The 12,785-nt window shown below is 41.7% G+C and overlaps 1 protein-coding gene across 1 annotated transcript in view; it reads left to right on the top strand.

Moving 5' to 3' along the window:
• mctp1a (multiple C2 domains, transmembrane 1a) overlaps positions 1–12,785 on the top strand; it is a 134,758-nt gene that overhangs the window by 40,425 nt on the left and 81,548 nt on the right. The window contains exon 2 of the mRNA XM_062383758.1: positions 1,934–2,054. Coding sequence (XP_062239742.1) covers positions 1,934–2,054 — 121 coding nt within the window. The remainder of the gene's footprint in view (positions 1–1,933; positions 2,055–12,785) is intronic.

The following is a 12,785-nucleotide window of genomic DNA, read 5'->3' as shown; positions in this document are numbered from 1 at the left end:
TGACATTTGCTGAGCCGCTGCACCTGTTGTCTCATGGATAATATTTTGGTGGGTTTGATTTATTTCAGTTTAGACTTTGCCCAGATGATTACCTCGAGTCCCTTTTTCAGCAGGTGCTGTTACAGTAAAATTGTGCCGGGATTCACTTTCCCATTGAGAATTTGAAGTTTTACGCTTTACACAGCATTTTTCACCCAGCAGTTTCAGCCTTGAATATTGTACTATAGTCTACACATATTGTTAAAATTATGATTATGATTAGATTATATATTATTGCACATGAATATGTGTGATTCCTTGATTTATAATAAACTGGTTCTGTTACTAAAATGAATAATCAATTAGACACTCAAGTACCACGTAACACACTCAGTTTGGTTTGGTTGGGTACTCAATCTCACGTTGGTTTTATCATTTTAAGTATGTTTACAAAGTCTACTTTAATACGTTTCAATAAGATCTCCCCCTTCCTTCTGTGTTATTGCAGGGGCTTGTAGGTCAGGGTTGCAAAATAGACCAACGGATTAATGGGTAAAATTACGGTCTAGGTCAGTCAGACATTATTCTAGAGGGAAACACTCATTCTAATCTAATGAAAGCCCTATTATCAGAGTGTGCATTTTAATGACAGTGTTAATACAGGGGTCTGCTTCTGGGTCGTCGTCTTTTTCTTTTTCCATTTGCAGCCTAATCTTGTTCTTAGTTGTTTGCAGATTTGTCTGCTACTATCTGTTGGGAGTTGCTCTTAAGCTTTAAGCCTTTTATTGTGATTGGAGCCTTCCAGTTGCCCACACACGTTTTTCCCTATCCTTCGTGGATATTCTTAGCTTCATGTCAGAGTACGGGAGCTGGGGAGAAACGACAGGAGTGCCCACGCATGGATCTTCTAATGGGTGAGGAAAAGAAAGAGAGAAATGAGGGCGGGAGAATAAGATGAGCGAGAGATGGAGAGAGAAAGTAAGGTTCAGTGCATCTCGGAGCTCAGCCTGGTTCATTGGGTGGCTTGCTAATGGGCCTCTACCTCCTTGGGGATCCACGATTAGACCCAGTGTGGGATCCTTGTCAGAGTGGAGTACAGTACTGACCTCAGGGCTACAGCCGGACATGCAGAGCCACACAGATGATCCCTTCAGTAGCCTGACACTCCGACGCCTCCGAGGGACGTTCCGTGCTTCCTATCAGAATCAGACGACTGTACAAATGCTACATATGTTATGAAATATACAAATTTAATCTTACATCAAATCAAGCATTAACAATTTCTCTGTTTATGTTTCTTCACAATACCACACTGCTTTACAACTTCATATAACTATAGGCCTTTTTTTTATAGTTTTGATTGAGAGAAGTAACATGTTTAATAAAATGTTTAGTCATCACTGTTCAAAATGTATATAAATATGGCGACGCCTGCGAGCTATAGTTCTGGCAGGCAACTCGAGCTGCGATGCGCCAATCATGTGTCATACATCATGTGACGTACATCATGTGACATACCTCAATCTCCACAACCATCTATAATACACACCCACCTTGTCAGGTGGTCTATTTAACCAGAGAGACATTTCCCATCAACCCCTCTTGCTCGCACTGCTGCTGCAGTATTGCTACCTGTTGCTTCAGTCCCTCCACCACCCCAGCATCCACCTGTAGGCTCCAACGGGGGGTTACAAGTATTTGCTCATCATTCCCATCATTCCTGTGTAATCATATGGGGGAGTGATTAAGTTGGAGCCTAGACGCCAAACACTAAATCTGTTGTAATAAATATATTACATGATCGAACGTGAGTTGTCTGACTGAAATGCTATTGACCAATAGCATTTAACACAACAGCTGTCTAACGAGTCTAATGTCTCCTATGCTCTTATTATTCCCCGCCTAAATACAGGAGTGATCTGGCCTGAATAACCTTAGTCTATTCTCTCCACAGGGCATCAGCATAGTGGGGCCCAGTAATGCAGAACCCCCGCCTCGTCCTCCAAGTCCAGCCATGTACCAGGTGGATATCGTCCTGAAGAAAGGGAACAACCTGGCCATCCGAGATCGGACAGGTAGGATCTCTGTTTTTTTCCTTATGCTTGTTAACTCAACAATTACATTTTTGTATATTATATTAGTTTATCTTCATCCATCTCTTGTATATGCCTCTTTTCTCAATGTAATATTGTTCGTCCTCTTTTTTTCTCTTCCTATTGTTCTCACATTTGACTTCCCTTGCCTCTCTCACGTCTCTCTCGCTCCCCATGTTGTGTTAGTAAATCACACATCTCATCGTAGCAGCTCACTTCATTTTCCACGTGTGACGTGAGATAGAATTCCTATGAATGATTTGACACATTTCCTGAGCATCTTTGGCTTCAGCTTGAACGTTGCTACATTCAGAGGTGCTGGGTGAATGCTTGTATGATCTCCTAAATACTTTTGTATAATATGGCAAGTTGTTTCCATTTCACCCACAGTGGGACATGTAGTGTGATCAAGTTTTATTTTTGCTGTTATTGTAAAGACGACACATGTGCCTCATGCTCTCACATGACAAATATCTAACAATCAAAATCCGAGACACCCCCAATAGTCTGTATGGCCCTTTATAATTTTGAAAGGGGTCGGTGCTGGTATCTTGAGTTTTAACTGTGACCCTTTACAGACCTGGTGTTAACATTCCTCCTGTGGGATCCAATCACAAGTGGTCAGTGCTAAGAACAGATCTGAATGAGTCCTGAGGTCCGATCACTCAGACCCCCTCGGAAGTGGGTCTGGGATGCATGTGGCACATTGTGTTTGCTCTTTTTAACCTCAACACGCCACCTACTCAGCTGACGTCGTCAGTCCTGCTACAGTTTAGTCAAACGCACAATTTGTACCCTTTCACTGTCAATATGTTGATTTGTTTTATGGTCACCACCACAATTTCAACACTGATAACCTCACAATGATTGATACTTTTATTTAAAAATGTTCATGATAGTAGATCAACGCACAGCATCGATTCATTCAGCCCCTCCTGACACTGCTTGCTCTCTTTCTCTCTCTCTCTCTCTCTCTCTCTCTCTCTCTCTCTCACTCTCTCGCTCTCTCTCTTTCTCTCTCTCTCTCTCTCTCTCTCTCTCTCTCTCTCTCTCTCTCTCTCTCTCTCTCTCTCTCACACAAGTGTTAATACCAGGTCTGAACAGGGCCTCTGTGAATCTATCTCACCCATTGTGGGAAGAGAAGAGTCTATCTAAATCTCATGCCAGCATTAGAGATATTATCTCACATTGAATCATCTTGATTAACAGTAGTTTTCTGCTTCTATGTAGTTGGGGTGTGATTGTGTGAAAGCTGTCTGTAACACAGCTCCTGCATTGTATTGAAGCAGTATATAAGTGTATATAAGCAGGCAATAACGTCTTGTGTAGTGGGTAGGACAGCCCACACAAACAAGCAAGGTCTCCCCCGACAGTGGTTTGAATAGAGACTGATGCCAAGGTCTCATTAGTGGCTGTTGCAGTCTCTGTTCTGACAGTTTAAAAAAATCTGCCCCGCTCCATCTCTTACACATTTTGCCTGACTGCTTGTCCACCTGGATAATGAGTACTGTGCAGAAATCAGCCGTCCTGTCATGAGTCCATCGCAGCAGCTCATTATAGAGAGCGGGAGACACAGACATATCGGCGGCTTTGTGGAAATACAGTTGATGCCAGATCTTTACATCTAGTTCCTTCCGTACCTTAACGTGTTGCTGCTGTCGGATCGGAGAAGGCTGACATGTGATTGACGGGATTTTCCATTTACCTGTCGGTCTAGGCTCCCTTCACAGGTATGTAGGGCAGAGCTCGGCGGCCATAATTAAAGAAGTTTGTTGGGGAAGTTCTGCTAACAATTGATTCACTAAAAGCCCTGGCATGCATTATAAATTACACAAACTGTTCCCAGTTTTGTCGGCAAAACCTTCTGCGGCAAACTCTTTTAAAAAGACACTTCTGCTTTATGGGAATTCACAAATGTCACATCTTCACAGCCAGTGCACCTGGAAGGGAATGTAAAAATAACTGTGCTCAAAGTAAAGTCTCTACACACAGACAAACAGTCACTTCTTTATTTCCTAAGCTAGTGTGGCATCAAACAGAGCAACACCAACCATAGGTTACACTGTAGCCTGAAGCTTTGTGAAACATTCAAGATATAACACAGGATTGTTTCTTGACTATGTAGAACAATTCAAAACAAGACTTTGATATTAAAGGGATAGTTCACCCAAAAATGAAACCCTCATTATCTACTCGCCACCATGCCGCTGGAGGGGTAGGCAAAGTATTTAAGTCCACAAATCACTTTAACTATCCCTTTGATAACAAACTGCTCAACCGCTTTGTTCAAAGTGAGCATTTTTTATCCCCTTGTAGAGGAAAATTGGACCAGCTGGCGGCTGATTTCAGTTTAATTCTAATATCAGTAAACACAGAAGGTCAGAGACGCTTCACAAGAAGCTTACAAAACCGAGTTTTTACTGACGCCACTGCTCTGATCACAGAGACGTGTGCACCCAGAGGCAAGGTTGACTAGCCAGACACAAAAGAAGGAAGGAGAGGGAAGCATCCAATTCCACACTCCTCCCTTCATGTCCCTTCAGTGAAGTCGTCATGAAGACAGCCTTTTTGTGGTTGAGTAAAGGAACTATGTGAATAGGATCAATGAAAGTAAAATGGAGCAGTGCTTACAGCTAACTACAGCAGGTATTGCAATAACAAGTTACAATAACTTTATTTGATGAAAAGTACATACAAATCATTTAAGAGTGCATTCTGTACCCCTACACAGGCTACTACCCTATCTCGCTATGTCAAAGCAGTGTTTCCCATTATTTAAACTGTGGTGGCACACACCATTTTCTAATTTGTCACACCAAAGTGTCATGATGGACCAAAAAATGGTTAAAAGAGTTTAACTTGGTGTTTTGCTCTGTTGTTGCATTCTATAGCTGTTTGCTGTGCTATTTGCTGGGATTTACCCGTGTGCCGGCTATCGCCCATTAAGCTGCTCCACACTGTCAGACCCTATAGTTTCAGCTGCAGTTGTTCATGAACCCAGATGTTGCACACAAAGCGGTTCTTTCTCTAACTTCTCTTTTATTCTTTAGTCTCCATGTCACTTGGAATCTGTTTAGTGAGAGAGTGACCTTTGTTAATTGTGGGATATTTAGCATATGTTAAAATGTGCCATATCCATTCCTAGCGCTGCTTAATTTCGAAGAGAAATACTTGTCTGTCTGATTATCTATTAGAGCCGGCTGATATTCCTTCATCTATTTTTAGTCGCATAACAGGAAGGATTTTCTTTTTTCACCTTTTATCTGTCCATAATGCAGTATCGTCCATAAACAGAAACATAAAACACAAGATTCACTTAAAACGAACGCAATGCCCTTGATACTGACGATGTTTACAGATTCAGGGAATTTGATGAGAGGCGGCAAGAACAAGTTTACATCTGCAAATCTTACCTGCAAGTGTTAAGTATTTGTCCCATAAAGACTCTATGCAGTAACATTTTCCTATTATATTTTACATCTTTTTCTTATAACACTCCTGCTAATTACTAACCTAAAGCTGTGTACGAAATGTAAGCCTTTCTTTATGGGCCAAAGGAACTCTTGACTCCAGCTGTCACAAGCAGTCACGTTCCTCGTAAAGCATTTCAGCCTCTTGCACTTGGATTTCTGCTGAGTGTGCAAGTGCTGTCAGGTGACGCCTGAGAGGGTGGACACTGACTCTGAGCCACAGACACAGTGTGGGCATTGACATGGCACATTATACAAATACCTATCGGAAACCTATATATATTTTTATAGGCCTATGATTTCCTCCTTCTGTAGTGTTTGCTGAGTTAGGACACTGATGAGTCATGATCCATTTCTCTTACTTGGCAGATTCACTAGTTTTAATGAGAACATTGTTCTTCATTGGCTCCTTTGCATGTTTTCTGGTTTAAGTTGAATTAAAAAGTGCTTCAGCTAAGGTTGTATATGTACCGCTTAAAAATGTTGAATCTGGATACCTATTTATTTTCTCTGAATGCTCAAAGGTTTCAATGCAACCTCAATGAACCTGTTGTCAGTAGTCTTTTTTGAGTCTGCATTAACCAATTTTCCAGATTTTCACCAGGAGAGAAAACCAATTCCGTTACATGGTTTGACATTGAGGCTGTCAAATAAAAATATGCGTTGGACATAGATGAATGATGGAGACATCATATGATACATGTCTGTCACAGTTTGTAGAGAACATGCATCTACCTTGATGATTTGGTTTCCCATCTAATCCTGCCTCCAGTCATTTGCATCTGCTTCTGATGATATTATATTGAATTTAATCTGCAGGAAGATGGACAAAATAAAAACCGTGAATACGTTGGCGCAGGAGTGATAGATATAGATACTTGGTCAAACCACATAATCCATCCCTGAGTAACTGATTTTCCTTTTTTCACCCTTGTTCTGGTCAAGTCAATCCTAACTGTCAAAAGACATGTTTTGAATTTCCCCGTATCGTACATGGGTAAGACCCTGTTGTGCCCCCAGGTGCCCAACCCTGTCTAAGCTGTCACATATGATGAACTGCCTATGAACAGGGGAAGCTCGGCAGCTAGATAGGTGACCTAAGGTGAAAACACTTTCCCTCTCTCTCTACCCTAACTTCCCTGTGGGTGAGGTACCACAAGGTGAAGTCTCTCTGTCAAAGACCTGACATGACTTCACCCCATCCTATCTTGCAAAGCCCCTGTGGGTTTGAGTGGGTGTCAGAGGATGTAGAGGATATTTATCTTGATCATTTCATGTCTTTTATCTTGGTTTTTTTTCCACGCAAGTCTTTGCTGGCTCTGAAACTCTGAGGAGTCTCCTGGTGCCCATTTGGGAACCATTCCTGCAGCTCTTCACTTCTTGGTTCGCATGCGATGAATAATAATTATGCAAATACACCAGGTGCTAGTTGTTAAATAGTGTTCACTGGACTGGAGCTTATCCATAGTTCAGTGTTACATGAATGCAGCATGTGCGAGCTGTATATTATAATTTAAAATGTTATTATATCTTAAGTCTATCAATCATAATCAAAATTGCAATAATTAATCGTGGTTGTCTGTTAAATGATAACCCTCTCTATAGCTTCTAATGCCATCGTGTTATAAATCTCTACTGTACAGATCAACTGACTCTTTTCACTAAATCGATGTGGTTGAGGTAAAAATATGTTTGTCTGCTTGAAGCAGACAAACATGTAAACACTGCTGAATTTCAGACCATGTTACTATTACAGCTATCTCCTCTTTTTTTTTGTATTTATCTGAGGTAGCTTGAAAACAGATTTAAAACATAATGCAACTGTATTGTATGTTTTGGGTGCATCCTATCATTAGTGCTTCGTCACGCGCTGTTTACGGTCTCTTCTTCCTTGGGGTATTCTTCCCCCTCATCCTCTTTCACCTGCTTATTTCTCATTAGTTTCTCTCATGATGTGCTGCGTTTCTCTCCCGTCGCATATGTTCTTGTTCTTGTTCTTTTGTTCATGTTGCCGATAGAATATCCCAGATTTTTTTGTGGAACCGCAATCTATTTATAATAATTCTTATTATTCAGAATTTGGTGTGTTACATCTGAGTCAAATAGATGACAACATCGATGTACTTGTCTAAGTGGACTTAATAGACTCAAGACAAACAATTTGGACCCAGACTTCTCAAAACGGTTGTGTATATAATAAATATCCAGACTTGATATGTAATAGAACTGTTATGTAATTTGTATATAAATAGCCCAACCGCTTCCTGGTTGACCTGATTCCTAATTAACTAACTAATTTGCATGTGCTGGCACATGTTGGGATTATTATAGTGTTTGTGTGTGTTTTCCTTATCTTTGTGAGGACCAAGCATAGATCCTACAGAGTTAGGACATTTTTGGAAAGTGAGGATATTTTGATCGGTCCCCACTTTTTCAAAGAGCTGTTTGACAGTTAAGACTTGGTTTTAGTGTTAGAATTAAGTTTAGGTCAGGGTTGGGGTTAGGCGGTTAGTTGTGATGTTTACGGTAAGGGGCTAGGGAATGAGTGTCCTCCCTAAGATAGAAGTACAAACGTGTACTTGTGTGTATTTAGTTAGTGTTAGTGTTGAGGTTTACAGTGATCACATGTCAGTGCAGCTGTAATTAGTGAGGCTTCAGTAAGCCTAATATTCTCCACGAACAACAGTTTCCTAAAAAAAGTTATAAAGTGAGAAGCAGAGCTTGACACCGCTGGCTTCATCTTGTCTCATTTTATTTCAGGTGCCCTTCGCTGTTTTCTCACCTCCCGTGTTTTTCTCCCACATGCTGTGCAGTCGTCTGATTTATTTTTATCTCTGCTTATTCCTTCACTACTCGGCTGTATCAAACATGAGATGGTGTTGTTATGATATCTCACGCTTTGCCTTGTAATTTTGTAATTACAGCGGGATGATGTTGCACATTAGTAAATGTTCCTTTGGGCTAAATGTCAGCGGAAAACAGGAAAGCAAACCCCCTGCAGCATAAAGCGGCGAGAGCCAGAGAAGTGTGTGATTGTGGGTAATTGTAATGAGGCAGGCTCTTAACCCGTCTGTCAGCATCTCATGATGGAGTTTCTTGTTTTCGCAGCCTTGCCCAATACGTGCTCTTGAGCAGATTGCATTCTGGGTAATAAGTAACCCCAGAGCAACCATCCGTCAGTCCTGACACAGGACATAGACCTCAGACTCACACACACACACACACAGTCTACTCACACCGTGCGTACAATCGGAGCGCACGGCTGTTAAAGCCTGGCAGCTTGACTGAGGGGTTTATCGGCAGCTTTACTACCTTTTCCCCGTCTCCTGTTATCTCATGACAAGCCTCAGTGAGCCTCCTCCACGTCTTTCTCAATAAGAGATTTTGACGGGCAATGCGTTGGCCACCTCTGAATAGATCGTCCTGCACTGTATATAAAATATGCAGGGAGTCCGACGAGGAAGCACAAATGCTTTTATCCCTAATATAGTAACTTAACCGTCATCACTCCCCTCACACGGGGTGGTGCAAGCGAAGAGACAACTTGTGTTAAATGCAGATGTCGACCTCAAGCGCAATTTAACAGTCGCTAGTGATGGTCAGAGCACGAGCAACCCTCCTGCTGTTAATGGGACAGAAAGAAGAAAGTGGAGATCTTTAGTCTTCAATGCTCAGGGGTTAAGAGTTCTTATCCTCGGAATATCTATTTGTAATCGCATAATTGTGTCACAAAGACCCAAATAGGACCCAAAAGCCAAACTTCACAGGCTGACAGGTATGCGAAAAAGGCTTTATTGGTTCAAGGCAGGGTGAGTTACGTAAAATGCATTCCAAGTAATCAGGCAGAGGTATCCAAAATCCACTTGGTCATACTCAGGTCAAAAAGTACAGAAAGCTTGTTGTAGGACAAGGGCAGTGTTGCCATAGTTACTTTATAGATTACTTGATTTTTAAATTAACTAAGTTAGATTACAAGTTACTTTATTAGTAACATTCAGCAGCTGCCGAAAACATCCCCGCCGCCTCAACATAAAAATGACAACCGGTTTTGTCAACACTCACTTCATTAGAAACCGCGGAGGGGGCCTCCCGCGTGAACGAAGGGCCCGACACGCGTCCAGAGTCGCTGCCGCCTACCGCCGTACCCGGTGCCCTCCAACCGGTCCCAGCCTTCCGCACCGCCGACGGTCACCGCCCCGCAGCCCACTAGAAAGAAAGCCCCCGCACCGCCGACGAGTACCTCCCCCCCCAAAAAAACGTTGAGGCGTGGCGCACACCGTTTCTCCGGCGGTGTGGAGAGGAGGGCGACGGAGCGACTTCTCCCCCAGCCGCGGGACGTGCCCAGCGGTTTAACCACAAACAACGAAATAGTAACGCACAGTGACTTGGACAAGTAACTTTAATCTGACTACTGGTTTGGAAATAGTAACGGGTTAGATTACTCGTTACTGAAAAAAGTAGTCAGATTAGAGTAACGCGTTACTAAGTAATACTTTACCGGCATCACTGCACAAGGGGACACACTGAGAGGGAATGCTGGGACACTAACTCATAGGGATCAGGCGATCGGCCACAGAGGGAGGGGAGCACGGGTTTAAATACACACGTTTTTGCGATGAAACACATATTTTAGCCAAATAAGCGGAGTATTGCCACCTTAACACTACACCGATGTCAGTCTGGGGGGAAAAAAGGGATTCAGACAGCCATGGCTCTGTGAAGAAGCCAATTCTGTCAACTTGTGGGAGGGGCTAAGTAGCTGGAACGAGTGCTTGACCTGCAGGTGAGCTGTGAGGGTGGGATGACTGGGAGCAGGGACACGGTCATATTAGAATATTCTTACATCCCATTCAGGAAATGATCTATCATACTTTATTAAAACATTTGAAAATATAATCTTGGAGATGTAAAGGCGAGTTTTTGGAAATGTAATAAGCCGCTGGGGTGTTACTTTCATATTTTTCAAACCTTTGCCCATGAAAAACGCAGCAGAGATGATTAGCTCCTCTCTGAAGCTTAAGGTCGTTCCACCTCTTGAAGGTAATGCTTTCTCTGCAGAGCCGACGTTTTTTCAGCAAAGGTGCCACACCTCTGCTATTCACTGGGAGAAATCCTCTTATTAAATATGTCTGTTATTTGACAGTAAGTATTAGGGCCTTTAACTTTAAGCGAAACAAATTCTGAGATTTGAAGGATCAAGTCATAGTTTTTTGCAATGTGTTATTTTAGGATGAGAATGATCAGAAGATCACCATGTTGCCTGTATTTAATTTAGGAGCATCTTGCTAAGTTATACTTTAGTATTCACAAATAACATCTTCTTAATCTTATCAGGACATTGAAATAGTACTGTGTCTATTTCAAGACAGACATGCACAGACTTGGAGGAGGTATTGTTTGTTAGTTGTTCGACGATAAAGTTATCGTTCGTAACATCATAAATCATATTTGAAGGGGTTTCATTGTTTGTAAAGAAACAGTGAGATAGATGATCAAGATTTTGGATCCAGACATAGTTGAACCCCTACAAGCACGGGTTCTACTTGCTAGTTTTTCATGCTGCAATATTACGACTCTAATATTCTAACATAATATTAGCACCTTATTTTTGTAATCTTACAACATTGTTCCCATATTTTAAATTTTTTTCATTATGGCCCAAATAGTTTTCTGACAAGTCATCTATCATAGTGTAATCTCATTGTTCAGCTCATTGCGAATGCAAGAAGAATCAAACAATGGCTTCAGAAGTATAAGCAGACGGAGCACATGTGACGTCCTGTCATTTTAGTTTGTTAATTTCAGTCTCTTTGTACTTTCTGTTTCCTGTTTTATTTTGTAGTCCTGCTTTCCTTGTGTGTTTCGGTCTTTACTTCCTGTTGTTGATTGTCGTGCCCAATCCTCATGTGTTTCACCTGTGTGTAATTGCCCCTTCTTTTCCTCTGTATTTAAGCCTGTGTGTTTCCCTTTGTCCCCTGTCGGTTCGTACTCGTTGTTGTGCTAGTGGTTTCCACACGTGGCAGATACGGTTTGTTTGTTTCAGCTGTCTCGACCAGCTTCTCCTGCTTCCTTGTTCTCCGTGCGCTTTTTCGCCAGAACTTACCTGCTTGTGTTTGTGTTTTGTTTTTGTCTTGTTTAAAGCCTTTTATTATATTAAATACCTTTTTGTTAAAATCTCTGCATCCTGGGTCCATCTCCTCCCTCAAACTGTGACAGCACAGGTAGTAAAGCAGGGCGCAGTGTGCAGAATGTTTAGATCCTGGTTTGTGATATACAGTAATGGTGACTGACAGTGTTGCTGACACACTGTGAAAGATGTGCCACTTCGGCTGTAATATATGGAGCCATTTCCAACCAATGCACGACCAACATCTTGTGTTGCTTTACATATATGTGCTGCAGTATATAAACTGCAGCACATATCTCTGCAGTGTGATCTCTGATATTATGTACACAAACTGTGTATTCTGTTATTTTCTATCGAGTTTATTATGTTTGAAAACTATCAACTGGGTTATTAAGCAGAAAGTTCATACTGACCTTATGAATTATGAATGGTTTCATTATTGGCCGGCTGTCAGCAGGTGGGTCTGTCATCATACTCATTTGATGTGGATACACTAAATGTTATCAGCAGTTGTCAAAACACACAGTTTTGTGTGTAATGTCCAGTTGGATTCAGTGTGTGGGGCTGGTTCTGCTATTTATTATCCTCAGAACATTGTCATACCATGATGTGTGTTGTTATTTTACTAGAGTAATGTTAAGGGAACGTGCACACAGCTTTGGGCTCGATTTAGAACAGTACTCTATTGTAATATCCAAAGCAGTGAGATAATAAGTCTGATACTTTATTTTTAGAACTGTCCTCTGTAGACACGTAATTACCTCCTGATATATTACCAGTGAATAATTCAGCACCATTTGTCTGCCCTGTACAGACGCAGAGAGCCGTATTGATCATGAATGAGTAACAAGTATCTACAGATTTATGGTGAAAATGAGAGATGCGGGCTAATTTACATATTGGAGTGAAGCCATGTGAAGGGAAGTGGCTTTTTGTTGTACAAATTCGCTGCTAATCACAACCTCCTCTCGCCCTCCGTCATCTTTACCCTCCAGCAGCAACAAGCACCTTCCATTATCTCGTTAAAAGACTTGACCATGACAGTGCGTCAAGTGGTGTAGACTGTGATTTTAACAAGTCTGAACTTGACCTTAGCCTCATATTATTCCAATTGAC

This window comes from Platichthys flesus, chromosome 3 (assembly GCF_949316205.1).
Source record: "Platichthys flesus chromosome 3, fPlaFle2.1, whole genome shotgun sequence".
Taxonomy (NCBI): domain Eukaryota; kingdom Metazoa; phylum Chordata; class Actinopteri; order Pleuronectiformes; family Pleuronectidae; genus Platichthys; species Platichthys flesus.
This window is presented reverse-complemented; position numbering and strand designations above follow the sequence as displayed.